The following is a 17,468-nucleotide window of genomic DNA, read 5'->3' on the forward strand; positions in this document are numbered from 1 at the left end:
ATTTAAACATTGAGGATGAAAAATAAAAGGAGAAGAAAGGGGCAAATGGTTTTTTAAAACATCTAAACAAATAAAAATAATATTTACCCTTAAGAAAACTAATTATACATCATTTCTCACAGAAGTTGTAAAAGTTTTTTTTCTGTTACAGTATTTTTCAGGAATATCTTTATTGCTATAGTGAGGCAAGACAAATTAAATCTCAGAGTATGATGTCTAATGGAATGTTCCCGAAAGTTGTCTTATTTGTCATCCTCAGTTTTGTGAATGGAGAGGTTGTGTATATATTTATTTCATGGATTTCAGGGAAACTTATACAGAAATGCCGTTAACACTTTTCTACAAAATGGAAATGTTTTAGGTTAATTTGCACACTATTTGAAAAGTTAGGCATTTCCTTTATTTTCCTTTCATTCTAGATATGTTGTAAAATTAAAGAAATAGTCACATCATGTATAGTAATATATGTCCAAAATAGAGAATTAAGACAACTTTATTCAGATATAATTCATGTGCTATACAGTTCACCCACTCAAAGTGTGCCATTCAGTGTCTCAGTATATTCAGAGATATGTAACCAACACAACAGCACCCTGAAAGGAAACCCTGCTGTGGCCCACCTCGGCTTTCCTTGTGGCCTGAGCTTCCTCCCAGCATGGGGGCTGGGTTGCAAGGGCAAGCAGTCCGAGATCAAGAGACGTTTCTACCATAGTGTAGGAGGTCACAAGGCGTCACTTTGACCACATTCTCTTCATTAGAGACAAGTCACTAAGGTTGGCCCATATTCTACATTTTTTTTATAGGATGAATATTAAAGAGAGTGTAGACATGTTTTAAAGTGAGTACACTATACCTGCTGGCCACAGTTTTTTTAGATTCCTCTCACTTGAAAAATGTACTCATTCCTATTCAGTATCCCCTACAAGTTTCATCATCAGGCTCAGGCTTGAAGAGCAAGATCTTACCATTCTTATCAGGTCCATATGGGGATGAGGTACCCGGATTTGGGTTTCTAGAGTATAGCCCCTTGAGTACAGTTCCTCTCAAAATGAATTTAAGGCTAAAGAGACAAGTTATCGACAATCCACACACCCACCATTCTGCTAAACTGCTAAAGACCTTCCAATTCAACAGAGAAAAAATATGAGGCGCACAGGAAACGCTAGCCTATAGCAATTCTTTTTATTTATTTATTTTTAAAATTTTATTTTCTCGATATACATTGTGGCTGATTATTGTTGCCCATCACCAAAACCTCCCTCCCTCCTGCCAACAATGTCCTTTCTGTTTGCTTGTCGTATCAACTTCAAGGAATTGTGTTTGTTATATCTTCTTCCCCCCGCCCCTGGGTTTTTTTTTTTTTTTTTTTTTTTTTGTGTGTGTGTGTGTGTGTGTGTGTGTGAATTATATATTAATTTTTTAGCTCCCACCGATAAGTGAGAACATGTGGTATTTCTCTTTCTGTACCTGACTTGTTTCACTTAATGTAATTCTCTCAAGGTCCATCCATGTTGTTGCAAATGGCAGTATTTCATTCGTTTTTATAGCTGAGTAGTATTCCATTGTGTACATGTACCACATTTTTCGTATGTAGAGGTTTTAGGCTGTTCGATATATAGGTTCATGTCATCTGCAAACAGGGACAGTTTGACTTCATCTTTTCCAATCGGGATGCCCTTTATTTCCTTCTCTTCTCTGATTGCTCTGGCTAGTACTTCCAACACTATGTTGAATAGGAGTGGTGAGAGTGGGCATCCTTGTCTAGTTCCTGTTCTTAAAGGAAAAGCTTTCAGCTTTTCCCCATTCAGGATGATATTGGCAGTGGGTTTGGCATATATGTCTTTAATTATGTTGAGATACTTTCCCTCTATACCTAACTTATAGAGGGTCTTTGTCATGAATGAGTGCTGAACTTTATCAAATGCTTTTTCAGCATCTGTAGAGATGATCATATGGTCCTTGTGTTTGGTTTTATTAATATGGTGTATCACATTTATTGACTTGCGTATGTTGAACCAACCTTGCATCCCTGGGATGAATCCCACTTGATCGTGGTGAATAATTTTACGTATGTGTTGCTGTATTCTGTTTGCTAGTATTTTAGTGAGGATTTTTGCATCTATATTCATCAAGGATATCGGCCTGTAGTTTTCTTTTTTGGTTATATCTTTACCTGGTTTTGGTATCAGGATGATGTTTGCTTCATAGAATGAGTTTGGGAGATTTGCGTCCGTTTCAATCTTTTGGAATACTTTGTAAAGAATCGGTGTCAATTCCTCTTTGAATGTTTGGTAAAATTCTGCTGTGAATCCATCTGGTCCTGGGCTTTTCTTTGTTGGGAGCCTTCTGATAACAGCTTCAATCTCCTTTATTGTTATTGGTCTGTTCAAATTTTCTACGTCTTCATGGTTCAGTTTTGGGAGCTTGTGTGTGTCCAGAAATTTATCCATTTCCTCCAGATTTCGAAACTTGTTGGCGTATAGTTGTTTATAGTAGTCTCAAATGATTACTTGTATTTCAGATGAATCAGTTGTAATATCGCCTTTTTCATTTCTAATTTTTGTTATTTGAGTCCTCTCTTCTTTTTTTTGTTAGCCATGCTAATGGTTTGTCAATTTTATTTATCTTTTCAAAAAAACAACTTATTGATTCATTGATCTTTTGAATTGTTTTTTTTGGTTTCAATTTCATTAAGTTCTGCTCTGATCTTTATGATTTCTTTCCATCTGCTAACTTTGGGTTCGGATTATTCTTGTTTTTCTAACTCTTTAAGGTGAAGTATTAGGTTGTTCACTTGCCATCTTTCCATTCTTCTGAAGTAAGCATTCACTGTGATAAATTTCCCCCTTAGTACTGCTTTTGCAGTATCCCACAGGTTTTGGTATGATGTATCATTGTTTTCATTACTTTTAATAAATTTTTTGATTTCCTGTTTGATTTCTTCTTGGACCCATATGTCATTAAATAGAATGCTGTTCAATTTCCATGTGTTTGTATAGTTTCCAGAATTTCATTTTTTATTGATTTCTAGTTTTAATCCATTGTGGTCTGAGAAAATACATGTGATAATTCCAATTTTTTTGAATTTATTGAGACTTGATTTGTGACCTAGTATGTGATCTGTCCTGGAGAATGATCTATGTGGTGATGAGAAGAATGAATATTCTGAGGTTGTTGGATGGAATGTTCTGTAGATATCTGCCAATTCCAATTGGTCCAGAGTGTTGTTTAGATCTTGTGTTTCTCTGCTGATTCTTTGCCTAGATGATTTTTCCAATATTGATAGTGGGATGTTCAGGTCCCGTGATATTATGGTATTAGTATCTATTTTCTTCTTTTGGTCTATTAGAGTTTGCTTTATAAATCTGGCTGCTCCGGCATTGAGTGCATATATAATTATGACTGTTATGTCTTCTTGATGAATCAATCCTTTTATCGTTATGTAGTGGCCCTCATTATCTCTTTTTATGGTTTTTAGTTTAAAGTCTATTTTATCAGATATAAGAATACCTACTCCAGCTTGTTTTTCATTTCTGTTTGCATGGTAAATCTTTTTCCATCCTTTAACTCTTAGTCTATGTGAGTCTTTATAGGTGAGATGGGTCTCTTGAAGGCAGCATATATTTGGGTCCTCCTTTTTAATCCAGTCAGCCAGTCTGTATCTTTTGATTGGGGAATATAATCCTTTTACATTAAGAGTTGTTATTGAAAAGTGTTGATTTGCTCCTAGCATTTTATTGGTTTTTGTTGGGATGTCTTTTTGTTCCTTTCTTTCTAATTTACTGTTTGTTTTCTGTATTGGTTGGTTCCTTACGTTGCGGATAAACTTTTCTTTTTCTCTTCATTGTGAATATTTTTATTTACCCTGGGTTTTGATTTTTCTTGGGTTTTTATAGCAGTGGTAGTTATTTTTCAGATACCAAACCCAGTACTCCATTGAGAATTTCTTGTAAAGGTGGTAGTGTGGTAGTGAACTCCTGCAGTTTTTGTTTGTCTGAGAAATATACTATTTGCTCTTCATTTCAGAAGGATAGCCTTGCGGAGTAGAGTATTCTTGGATGGCAGTCTCTGTCTTTAGGATTTTGAATATATCATCGCATTCCTTTCTTGCTTTTTGGGTTTGTGATGAAATGTCTGATGGTAGTCTGATTGGGTCTCCCTTATAGGTGATTGACGCTTCCCTCATACAGCTTTTAAGATTCTATCTTTGTCTTTGCACTCGGTCACACGCTGGCACTGTGGGGTGCATGGTCTCCACGGATATTGGGCCTTTCCAGCAGGGCCCCTCTCTGATCGGCATGCACTTGGCCAGGCTCTTGTTTTGTTTTTTAATAGCAATGTGCCATTTTAGTATTAGTATCTCTGCTGGTTATTTATTGCTGGACAATAAAATACCTCCAAATTCAGTGTCTTCAAACAGCATTTAGATTATCAGCTTAACCTGCAGTTTAGCTAGGCTCAGTGGGGTCAGCTTATTTTTTGTCCACTTGGCATCAAGTGGGGTGACTTGAAGCTGGGAATTAGAATCTTCCAAAAGCTTGTTTGTTCACAGTTGTTTATTGGCAGTTGAAGTTCACTTTTGGCTGGGACTTTAGCTGTGGCAGTTAGCTGGAACACCTGCATGAGGATTCATTTTGTGGCCTGGGCTTCCTCACAGTATGGTGGATGGATACTAAGGTGAGCTTCCATAGACAGAGAAAGTCATATGGACACTATCACATTTTCTAACTTTGCCCTAGAAGTCCCACAGCAGTTACACTGTATTCTGTTCACTAGAAGCCAGTTACTAAGGTCATACTATGCACATACACAGGAGAGTAAATTTCATGGTAGAAATGTCAAAGATTTTACAGACATGTTTTAAAACCACGATTCAACTGACCTTTTCTTAATTATTATATTTAAAGGAACGTAGTTCTTGCCAACTCAGTACCACTGAAATTCCAGCAAATTGTTGTTTAGCATGTGCCCTTATTTTGTGACAAGTGGCAAAGGATTACAATATGGTGCTGATTGAAATAAAGCATTTTGGTTCAACAAAACATATACATCATGTCCCAAAATATTATACTAAGAGATTTACTTGCTACTTAACCCTCAGAATTATTAAGTAATCTTTTGAATAACATTGAGATTAGCACAAAATATTGGCAGTTCAGAAATGGCTTATGGTATTAGAATTTATATTTACAAGTTTTATTAATTAGAGTTTCATTTTCAGTCTCATCCTGGGAATCACTTTTTGAGTCAGGCCTAAATAACTCAATATAAAATCCCTAAAACTTTTTTAGTAATTATGAGGAGTAAAAATAGGGAGAAGGGATATAATACTTTCTGTTAAGAGATGACTTAGAACCATTTTAAGGAGGAAATACATAAAATAATCATAGAAAAATAAAAGTGCATGATCCAGTGCAAATGAGTGGCAAACATGATGAGAGTAAGTAATGCATTTGTGTGGCTTCTGATGGTCTTAACTTTGTTCTTGATTTTCTGAGTAATTTACGGTCTACATTCTAAGAATCTATTTACAATATAGATAATATCTCATTGCAGCTGAATTTATTTCAAAATGTATCATTGGTTTTGAGTTAGACTATTCTCAGCCTACTTCCTTTGTTACCAAACCATATCATTTCATTCCTGCAGGTTGATGGTCTTACAGCACAACTGGAAGCTGCATCTTCACATTGTCTGCATCTGGATGCAGAGAATCAAGTTCTTAAAAAAGAGCTATTATCTATGAAAAAAATACAAAAGAAATGTGAACAACTAGAGAAGAAGGAAAAGAAGTTGGAACAAGTAGTAGTGAACCTCAAAAGTCACATGGAAATGAACATGGTAGAACGTCATCAAGTAGAGCAGTATAAGCAGGAGATTGAAGAAAAAGCAAGACAGAATGTAGTAGAAAAACTAAAAGAAGTTCATCTGTTTTTACAGGTTAGTTTATCTGTAGTGTGCTTTAGTTCATGTCACTGCAAATTATATTTTGGATATATATACATTGTATGTGTTTGTCCTACTTCCCTTATAGTGGTTTGTTTAATATATTTCTAGGAGGGAGGCTTTTGTTTTTTCCTATTTTCAGTTTCCATCATTATTATTACTAAATTGATCTTGATTATTAAGGTCTGGCATAAAACTGACTTTTAGAAGGAATAGAAAAAATTGTGATTTAGAAATTATAGCATACTCTTGAATTATTCTTGTCACATTGTTCAATTTTTAAAATTGTAAATTGATTCTAATATTCTTTGAATTATCAGGTTACTTATGTTTTATTTTTATTTCTTTTAGTATATTTATCATTATACAATGTAATCAATTTTCATGGCCCTTTACAACTTCCCCCTTTCCTTTCTCCCTCTCCCCCGTTCCCACCCCTGGCAGCCTCAGTTCTGTTCTCTTCTCTTGGAAAGTTCCACATATTATTGTGATTGTTGTATCTTTTTTCTTTCTTTTTTATTACCTCCCACATATAAGTGAGGATATGCGGTATTTCTCTTTCTGCGCCTGGCTTATTTCTCATAATGCAATTTTCTCTAGGTTCATCCATGTTGCTGCAAATGGCAGTATTTCATTCTTTTTAATGGCAGAGTAGGTATAAATATACCACACAGGTTCCAGGAGTCCTAACATAAGTATTATTAAACAATTTTAATATTTGGATTTAATTCAGATGAAATAATTATTTTAAACTTTAACTTTTTTCACATATTTAAAATTGCTCTCTGAATCACTGATTCAAAACTAAAGGAAATAAATATGCAATACTTACTCAGGTTATAATTATTATTATTATTTTTTTTTAATTTTATTTTATCGATATACATTGTGGCTGATTATTGCTCCCCATCACCAAAACCTCCCTCCCTTCTCCCTCCCCCCCCCAACAATGTCCTTTCTCTTTGCTTGTTGTATCAACTTCAAATAATTGTGGTTGTTATATCTTCCTCCCCCCCCCGGTTTTTGTGTGTGTGTGTGTGTGTGTGTGTGTGTGGGTGTGTGTGTGAATTTATATGTTAATTTTTAGCTCCCACCAATAAGTGAGAACATGTGGTATTTCTCTTTCTGTGCTTGACTTGTTTCACTTAATATAATTCTCTCAAGGTCCATCCATGTTGTTGCAAATGGCAGTATTTCATTCGTTTTTATAGCTGAGTAGTATTCCATTGTGTAGATGTACCACATTTTCCGTATCCACTCATCTGATGATGGGCATTTGGGCTGGTTCCAACTCTTGGCTATTGTAAAGAGTGCTGCGATAAACATTGGGAAACAGGTATACCTTCAACTTGATGATTTCCATTTCTCTGGGTATATTCCCAACAGTGGGATAGCTGGGTCGTATGGTAGATCTATCTGCAATTGTTTGAGGAACCTCCATACCATTTTCCATAGAGGCTGCACCATTTTGCAGTCCCAACAACAATGTATGAGAGTTCCTTTTTCTCCGCAGCCTCGCCAGCATTTATCGTTCACAGTCTTTTGGATTTTAGCCATCCTAACTGGAGTTAGATGGTATCTCAGTGTGGTTTTGATTTGCATTTCCCGGACATAGAGTGATGTTGAGCATTTTTTCATATGTCTGTTAGCCATTTGGATATCTTCCTTAGAGAAATGCCTATTTAGCTCTTTTGCCCATTTTTTAATTGGGTTGCTTGTTTTCTTCTTGTATAGTTGTTTGAGTTCCTTATATATTCTGGATATTAATCCTTTGTCAGATATATATTTTGCAAATATTTTCTCCCATTCTGTTGGTTGTCTTTTAACTCTTTTGTTTCTTTTGCTGTGCAGAAGCTTTTTAGTTTGATATAATCCCATTTGTTTATTTTTCCTTTGGTTGCCCGTGCTTTTGGGGTCGTATTCATGAAGTCTGTGCCCAGTCCTATTTCCTGAAGTGTTTCTCCTATGTTTTCTTTAAGAAGTTTTATTGTTTCAGGATGTATATTTAAATCCTTAATCCATTTTGAGTTGATTTTAGTATACGGCGAGAGGTATGGATCTAGTTTCTTTCTCCTGCATATGGATATCCAGTCATCCCAGCACCATTTGCTGAAGAGGCAGTCCCTTCCCCAGTGAATAGGCTTGGTGCCTTTGTCAAAGATCAGCTGACAGTAAGTGTGTGGGTTGATTTCTGGATTCTCTATTCTATTCCATTGGTCAGTGTGTCTGTTTTTATGCCAGTACCATAGTGTTTTGGTTATTATAGCTTTGTAGTATAGCTTAAAGTCAGGTAGTGTTATGCCTCCAGCTTTATTTTTTTTGCTCAGCATTGCCTATGCGTGGACTTTTATTGTTCCATATAAATGACTGCATAGTTTTTTCCATTTCTGAGAAAAATGTCTTTGGAATTTTGATGGGGATTGCATTGAATTTGTATATCACTTTGGGTAGTATGGACATTTTCACTATGTTGATTCTTCCAATCCAAGCGCATGGGATATCTTTCCATCTTCTTGTATCCTCTCTAATTTCTCTCAGCAGTGGTTTGTAGTTCTCAATATAGAGATTTTTCACTCATTCCTAAGTATTTTATTTTTTTGCTGGCTATTGTAAATGGGCAGGCTTTCTTGATTTCTCGTTCTGCATGTTCACTATTGGAGAAAAGAAATGCTACTGATTTTTGAGTGTTAATTTTGTATCCTGCTACTGTGCTGAAATCATTTATCAATTCCAACAGTTTTTTTGTAGAGGTTTTAGGCTGTTCGATATATAGGATCATGTCATCTGCAAAGAGGGACAGTTTAACTTCATCTTTTCCAATCTGGATGCCCTTTATTTCCTTCTCTTCTCTGATTGCTCTGGCTAGTACTTCCAACACTATGTTGAATAGGAGTGGTGAGAGTGGGCATCCTCGTCTAGTTCCTGTTCTTAAAGGAAAGGCTTTCAGCTTTTCCCCATTCAGGATGATATTGGCTGTGGGTTTGGCATATATGGCTTTAATTATGTTGAGATACTTTCCCTCTATACCTAACTTATAGAGGGTCTTTGTCATGAATGAGTGCTGAACTTTATCAAATGCTTTTTCAGCATCTATAGAGATGATCATATGGTCCTTGTGTTTGAGTTTATTAATATGGTGTATCACATTTTTTGATTTGCGTATGTTGAACCAACCTTGCATCCCTGGGATGAATCCCACTTGATCGTGGTGAATAATTTTACGTATGTGTTGCTGTATTCTGTTTGCTAGTATTTTAGTGAGGATTTTTGCATCTATATTCATCAAGTATATTGGCCTGTAGTTTTCTTTTTTGGTTATATCTTTACCTGGTTTTGGTATCAGGATGATGTTTGCTTCATAGAATGAGTTTGGGAGATTTGTGTCCGTTTCAATCTTTTGGAATAGTTTGTAAAGAATCGGTGTCAATTCCTCTTTGAATGTTTGGTAAAATTCTGCTGTGAGTCCATCTGGTCCTGGGCTTTTCTTTGTTGGGAGCCTTCTGATCACAGCTTCAATCTCCTTTATTGTTATTGGTCTGTTCAAATTTTCTACGTCTTCACGGTTCAGTTTTGGGAGCTTGTGTGTGTCCAGAAATTTATCCATTTCCTCCAGATTTTCAAATTTGTTGGCGTATACTTGTTTATAGTAGTCTCGAATGATTCCTTGTATTTCAGATGAATCAGTTGTAATATCGCCTTTTTCATTTCTAATTTTTGTTATTTGAGTCTTCTCTCTTCTTTTTTTTGTTCGCCATGCTAATGGTTTGTCAATTTTATTTATCTTTTCAAAAAACCAACTTTTTGATTCGTTGATCTTTTGAATTGTTTTTTGGTTTTCAATTTCATTCAGTTCTGCTCTGATCTTAATGATTTCTTTCCGTCTGCTAACTTTAGGTTTGGATTGTTCTTGTTTTTCTAGTTCTTTAAGGTGAAGTGTTAGGTTGTTCACTTGCCATCTTTCTATTCTTCTGAAGTGAGCGTTTAATGCAATAAATTTTCCCCTCAATACTGCTTTTGCAGTATCCCACAGGTTTTGGTATGATGTATCATTGTTTTCATTAGTTTCAAGAAATTTTTTGATTTCCTGCTTGATTTCTTCTTGGACCCATATGTCATTAAGTAGAATGCTGTTTAATTTCCATGTGTTTGTATAGTTTCCAGAGTTTCGTTTGTTATTAATTCCTAGTTTTAATCCATTGTGGTCTGAGAAGATACATGGGATAATTCCAATTTCTTTGAATTTATTGAGACTTGATTTGTGACCTAATATGTGATCTATCCTGGAGAATGATCCATGTGCTGATGAGGAAAATGAATATTCTGAGGTTGTTGCGTGGAATGTTCTGTGTAGACATCTGCCAATTCCAATTGGTCTAGAGTCTTGTTTAGATCTTGTGTTTCTCTACTGATTCTTTGCCTAGATGATCTGTCTAATATTGACAGTGGGGTGTTCAGGTCCCCTGCTATTATGGTATTAGTGTCTATTTCCTTCTTTAGGTCTAATAGAGTTTGTTTTATAAATCTGGCTGCTCCAACATTGGGTGCATACATATTTATGATTGTTATGTCTTCTTGATGGATCAGTCCTTTTATCATTAAGTAGTGTCCCTCATTGTCTCTTTTTATGGTTTTTAGTTTAAAGTCTATTTTGTCAGATATAAGAATAGCTACTCCAGCTCGTTTTTCTTTTCTGTTTGCATGGTAAATCTTTTCCCATCCTTTCACTCTTAGTCTGTGTGAATCTTTATGGGTGAGGTGGGTCTCTTGTAGGCAGCGTATAGTTGGGTCCTGTTTCTTGATCCAGTCAGCCAGTCTGTGTCTTTTGATTGGGGAATTTAAGCCTTTTACATTAAGAGTTGTTTTTGAAAAGTGTTGATTTGCTCCTAGCATTTTATTGGTTTTTGTTTGGATGTCTTTTTGTTCCTTTCTTTCTGATTTACTGTTTGTTTTCTGTATTGGTTGGTTGCTTAGGTTGCGGATAAATTTTTTTTTCCTCTTCATTGTGAATATTTTTATTTACCCTGGGTTTTGATTTTTCTTGGGTTTTTATAGCATTGGTAGTTATTTTTCAGATACCAAACCCAGTACTCCCTTGAGGATTTCTTGTAAGGGTGGTAGTGTGGTACTGAACTCCCGCAGTTTTTGTTTGTCTGAGAAATATACTATTTGCCCTTCATTTCAGAAGGATAGCCTTGCAGAGTAGAGTATTCTTGGCTGGCAGTCTCTGTCTTTAGTATTTTGAATATATCATACCATTCCTTTCTAGCTTTTAGGGTTTGTGATGAAAAGTCTGATGTTAGCCTGATTGGGGCTCCCTTATAGGTGATTTGATGCTTCCCTCATACAGCTTTTAAGATTCTATCTTTGTCTTTGCACTCGGTCACACGCTGGCACTGTGGGGTGCATGGTCTCCACGGATCTTGGGCCTTTCCAGCAGGGCCCCTCTCTGATTGGCATGCACATGGCCAGGCTCTTGTTTTGTTTTTTAATAGCAATGTGCCATTTTTAGTATTAGTATCTCTGCTGGTTATTTATTGCTGGACAATAAAATACCTCCAAATTCAGTGTCTTCAAACAGCATTTAGATTATCAGCTTAACCTGCAGTTTAGCTAGGCTCAGTGGGGTCAGCTTATTTTTTGTCCACTTGGCATCAAGTGGGGTGACTTGAAGCTGGGAATTAGAATCTTCCAAAAGCTTGTTTGTTCACAGTTGTTTATTGGCAGTTGAAGTTCACTTTTGGCTGGGACTTTAGCTGTGGCAGTTAGCTGGAACACCTGCATGAGGATTCATTTTGTGGCCTGGGCTTCCTCACAGTATGGTGGATGGATACTAAGGTGAGCTTCCATAGACAGAGAAAGTCATATGGACACTATCACATTTTCTAACTTTGCCCTAGAAGTCCCACAGCAGTTACACTGTATTCTGTTCACTAGAAGCCAGTTACTAAGGTCATACTATGCACATACACAGGAGAGTAAATTTCATGGTAGAAATGTCAAAGATTTTACAGACATGTTTTAAAACCACGATTCAACTGACCTTTTCTTAATTATTATATTTAAAGGAACGTAGTTCTTGCCAACTCAGTACCACTGAAATTCCAGCAAATTGTTGTTTAGCATGTGCCCTTATTTTGTGACAAGTGGCAAAGGATTACAATATGGTGCTAATTGAAATAAAGCATTTTGGTTCAACAAAACATATACATCATGTCCCAAAATATTATACTAAGAGATTTACTTGCTACTTAACCCTCAGAATTATTAAGTAATCTTTTGAATAACATTGAGATTAGCACAAAATATTGGCAGTTCAGAAATGGCTTATGGTATTAGAATTTATATTTACAAGTTTTATTAATTAGAGTTTCATTTTCAGTCTCATCCTGGGAATCACTTTTTGAGTCAGGCCTAAATAACTCAATATAAAATCCCTAAAACTTTTTTAGTAATTATGAGGAGTAAAAATAGGGAGAAGGGATATAATACTTTCTGTTAAGAGATGACTTAGAACCATTTTAAGGAGGAAATACATAAAATAATCATAGAAAAATAAAAGTGCATGATCCAGTGCAAATGAGTGGCAAACATGATGAGAGTAAGTAATGCATTTGTGTGGCTTCTGATGGTCTTAACTTTGTTCTTGATTTTCTGAGTAATTTACGGTCTACATTCTAAGAATCTATTTACAATATAGATAATATCTCATTGCAGCTGAATTTATTTCAAAATGTATCATTGGTTTTGAGTTAGACTATTCTCAGCCTACTTCCTTTGTTACCAAACCATATCATTTCATTCCTGCAGGTTGATGGTCTTACAGCACAACTGGAAGCTGCATCTTCACATTGTCTGCATCTGGATGCAGAGAATCAAGTTCTTAAAAAAGAGCTATTATCTATGAAAAAAATACAAAAGAAATGTGAACAACTAGAGAAGAAGGAAAAGAAGTTGGAACAAGTAGTACTGAACCTCAAAAGTCACATGGAAATGAACATGGTAGAACGTCATCAAGTAGAGCAGTATAAGCAGGAGATTGAAGAAAAAGCAAGACAGGATGTAGTAGAAAAACTGAAAGAAGTTAATCTATTTTTACAGGTTAGTTTATTTATCTGTAGTGTGCTTTAGTTCATGTCACTGCAAATTATATTTTGGATATATATACATTGTATGTGTTTGTCCTACTTCCCTTATAGTGGTTTGTTTAATATATTTCTAGGAGGGAGGCTTTTGTTTTTTCCTATTTTCAGTTTCCATCATTATTATTACTAAATTGATCTTGATTATTAAGATCTGGCATAAAACTGACTTTTAGAAGGAATAGAAAAAATTGTGATTTAGAAATTATAGCATACTCTTGAATTATTCTTGTCACATTGTTCAATTTTTAAAATTGTAAATTGATTCTAATATTCTTTGAATTATCAGGTTACTTATGTTTTATTTTTATTTCTTTTAGTATATTTATCATTATACAATGTAATCAATTTTCATGGCCCTTTACAACTTCCCCCTTTCCTTTCTCCCTCTCCCCCGTTCCCACCCCTGGCAGCCTCAGTTCTGTTCTCTTCTCTTGGAAAGTTCCACATATTATTGTGATTGTTGTATCTTTTTTCTTTCTTTTTTATTACCTCCCACATATAAGTGAGGATATGCGGTATTTCTCTTTCTGCGCCTGGCTTATTTCTCATAATGTAATTTTCTCTAGGTTCATCCATGTTGCTGCAAATGGCAGTATTTCATTCTTTTTAATGGCAGAGTAGGTATAAATATACCACACAGGTTCCAGGAGTCCTAACATAAGTATTATTAAACAATTTTAATATTTGGATTTAATTCAGATGAAATAATTATTTTAAACTTTAACTTTTTTCACATATTTAAAATTGCTCTCTGAATCACTGATTCAAAACTAAAGGAAATAAATATGCAATACTTACTCAGGTTATAATTATTTTTAAAATGCATCCTATTAATTCACTTTAGGAACAAGCAGCATTTCAAGAAAATTTAGAGAAGTTAAGAGAGAATAAAAATGCTTCCATAAGAAGTCAATTCGAACTCAGAATTACTAAGACCTGGAATCTGAACTCATCAAAATGAAAAATTCTCAAGATGATTGTCGTGAAACAGAATTGGTAAAATATAAGCAACTCTATCTAAAAGAATTAGAAGCCAGAAAATCATTGTCAGAAAAACTAAGCAAGTCAAGACATATAATCAAAGACAATAAATTAAGCTCATTAATTTGCCCCTAAAGCATAGCCTTAGTAGGAAGTGAAAAACAATATAATTTTGGAAAATGATGTTAATAAATTTACTTACTTTTATAATGTTGGTTCGGACATTTTCTGTCTTATCACCTTTTTTTAGTTTTATATAGCTTTAATTTTTTCTCAATATTTTCTCAAATGCTATTTGGAAGATTTGCAATTTAGATAATTTGTTACATAATTGCTTCTCATCTTTCCCCTAAATAAAAATTTTAATAAGTTCAATTTTGGGGGTGGGGGAATTACACCTAAACCCAAAAGGTCAAGTACTACTTATTCTCAGTATGTTTAGGCACATGGGAAATGAACTTTCCTAGATGGTGATGTTTGGTATTATCACTAGAGGGCATGTTAAGACAAGCTATTCTTTATAGATTTTTCCAGTCTACCTAAAGGCATGCTGGTGAAATAAGGAAAGATGAACAGAGATGAAGGGAAATAGAATTCACAAAGGGGCCACAACTAGTATCTCAGTCAGTCTGATGGGTTGTGTGGAAGACAGAAAAGGCAGGCCCCATCCCTGTGCCTTGGTAACAGTGTTAGGAGCAAATTGCCTTTGCAGCTGTGTCAGTTCACTGTGATGGCCAACTAGTGTATCTCGTCCCCTAGAGCTTGTTGCTCTGAATTCTTCCTCAGTGCCAGATGTTTCATTTCTCCCAGGTAATGGCTGAAATGTACAAGGGAAGCAAATGCTTGAAAATATCTTTGAGGGATTTTCTTTTTTTTTAATCTCTAAACTGGTTTATTATGAATCCAAGTATTTCTAGCTTTTGCATTTTGTATTTTTATTTTTCCATTGTATATATTTAAGGTGTACAACACGATATTTTGGTATATTTATTCATTGTGAAATTGTTATTATAGTCAAGCAAATTAACATATCCATCATCTCAAGTACTTACCCTTTAAAAACAAGTATTTCTAATGGCATCCCCAAGAATCTGCCAAGTAGACCAGTTTTTGTTACCTGGTAAACCATGTGTCACTGATAGCCATTTTTCTTCCTTCCCTACTTTGTATGAATTACTTGTTAGGAATCCCCCTAGAAATGCGCATACTTCTTTAGAAAAATTTATTGCACACAGTAGTTATGCTCTGATATGTTTTCAGTTTAAAACATTGTTAAATGGGAAGTTCCATTTATTATTATTGCAACTTTTTATTTTATGTATTAAAAATATTCATGAGAGACAATGTTTAATTGTCACCCCTCATGCCCATGGTGTGAGGGCCAGATACATACTGGGGACATACCCATTACCAGAAATCATCTTGGTACCCCATGTCCCCACCCAATTATCCCCCAACCTCTGTCCCTCACCCCTTCTACCCCCTACTCTGTTTTGTAGCCCTAGGAATGTTCCCTCCCTCTGCTGGATCATGGCACTACTGTGGTCATTCTTTCCTGCCTTCCTTTCTCTCTTAGCTCCCACATATGAGTGAGCACATGCGCTATTTATCCCTCTGTGCTTTGCTTATTTCACTCAACATGAGTTTCTCTAGGTTCATCCATGTTGTTACAAATGGGAGTATTTCATTCTTTTTTATGGCAGAATAGTATTCTGCAGTGTATATATATCACAGTTTCCTTATCTAATCATCCATTGATGGACATTCAGGTTGGTTCCATATCTTGGCCATTGTATACAGAGCTGCAATGAACACGGGAGTGCAGGTATCCCTTCGACATGATGATTTCCATTCCTCTGGATATATACCCAGAAAAGGGATTGCTGGATCATGTGGAAGATCTATCTGTAGTTGTTTGAGAAACCTCCATACTGTTTTCCATAGTGGTTGTACTAATTTACAGTCCCACCAGCAGCGTAGAAGTGTTCCCTTCTCTCCACACCCTTGCCAGCATTTGTTATTCACCGTCTTTTTGATTACAGCCAGTCTTTAAGTGGAGTGAGGTGGTATCTCAATGTGGTTTTAATTTGCATTTCCCTGATGACTAGTGATGTTGAGCATGTTTTCATGTATCTGTTGTATGGCAACTTTTTAAAGAGTGCAAATCATTTAGGAATCATATAGGGAAAAATGAGATAGTAAGCATTTGTCTATTCCAATCTTCACAGGGCTGATAAGAGGCTGGCAGAGGTCAGTACCCAACTTCTTGTGGAGGAAGAGTACACAATTCTTAGTCAGGATCTCACTGTTACTACGAGACCTATCCTGGAGTCACCCAGAGTTGGAATTCCTAATCATCATTTATTACTCAGCAGCAATCATTTTTCTAGACAAAACAGTGATTCCTACCTTGATGGAGTTTGGATGTGTTGTCCCCTCCAAAACTCATGTGAAAATTTGATCCTCTTTCCTTTATAACGTACCCAGTCTCAGGTAGTTCTGTCATAGCGACACAAAATGGACAAAAACAGAAAATTGGTACTGAGGAGTGGGGTGTTGCTATACAGATACTTGAAAATGTGGATGCAGCTTTGGAAATGGGTTTTAGGCAAAGGCTGGAGGAGTTAGGAGGACTTAGAAGAGAAAAAGATGAGGAAAAGTTTGGAAGATTTTAGAGAATGGTTAAATGGTTGTGACCAGAATGCTGATAGATACGTGGACAGATATGTGGATGATGAGGTCTCAGACAGAAAGGAAGAACTTATCGGGAATTGGACAAAAGATCACTCTTGTTACACCATAGCAAGGAACTTGTCTGCATTGTGTCCATGCGTGTGGACTTTGTGGAAGGTGGGACTTAAGAGTTGTGAACCAGAGCATTTGGCAGAAGAAATTTCTAAGCAGGAAAGCATTAAGGAAGCTGCATGGTTACACTTCTAGCAGCCTACTCTGAGTTATGGCGGCAAAGGCATGATGTAAAGACAGAATTTAAAAGGGGAGCAGAGCGTAAAGATTTGGACAGTTTGCAGCCTGGCCATGCAGTAGAGAAGTGGAGAGCTGGAGAAAAATGCAAGGGTGAAGGAGATAAACTGGTTACTAAGGACATTATTGTGGTGGTGAGGCAGCCAGATACTAATAACCAGGACAGTGGGAAAAAAGTCCTGCAGGCATTTGAGAAGTCTGGATCAGTGCCCCGCCCATCACAGGCCCTGAGGCCTAGAAAGACTGAGTTGTCCTGGAGGACAGACTTGGGGTGTGGCTGCCCTCGGGAACCTGCTCCCTGCATCCCATATGCTCCAGCTGGAGCAGCCCCAAGTGTGGTTCATGCAGCAGCCCTGGAGAGTAGAGGCCCGAAACCTCAGTGTCATCCATATGATGTTAAGTCCTCAGGCCGGCAGG

General features: G+C 36.2%; 1 protein-coding gene across 1 annotated transcript in view; it reads left to right on the top strand.

Annotated features, from left to right (window-relative positions):
- LOC134381085 (ankyrin repeat domain-containing protein 20B-like) overlaps nt 1-17,468 on the top strand; it is a 102,833-nt gene that overhangs the window by 59,156 nt on the left and 26,209 nt on the right. The window contains 5 exon segments of the mRNA XM_063101149.1: nt 5,650-5,940; nt 12,754-13,044; nt 13,933-14,019; nt 14,022-14,152; nt 16,298-16,487. Of these exon segments, the coding sequence (XP_062957219.1) occupies nt 5,650-5,940; nt 12,754-13,044; nt 13,933-14,019; nt 14,022-14,152; nt 16,298-16,487 (990 nt within the window).

Source organism: Cynocephalus volans, chromosome 6, assembly GCF_027409185.1.
Source record: "Cynocephalus volans isolate mCynVol1 chromosome 6, mCynVol1.pri, whole genome shotgun sequence".
NCBI classification, from domain to species: Eukaryota; Metazoa; Chordata; class Mammalia; order Dermoptera; family Cynocephalidae; genus Cynocephalus; species Cynocephalus volans.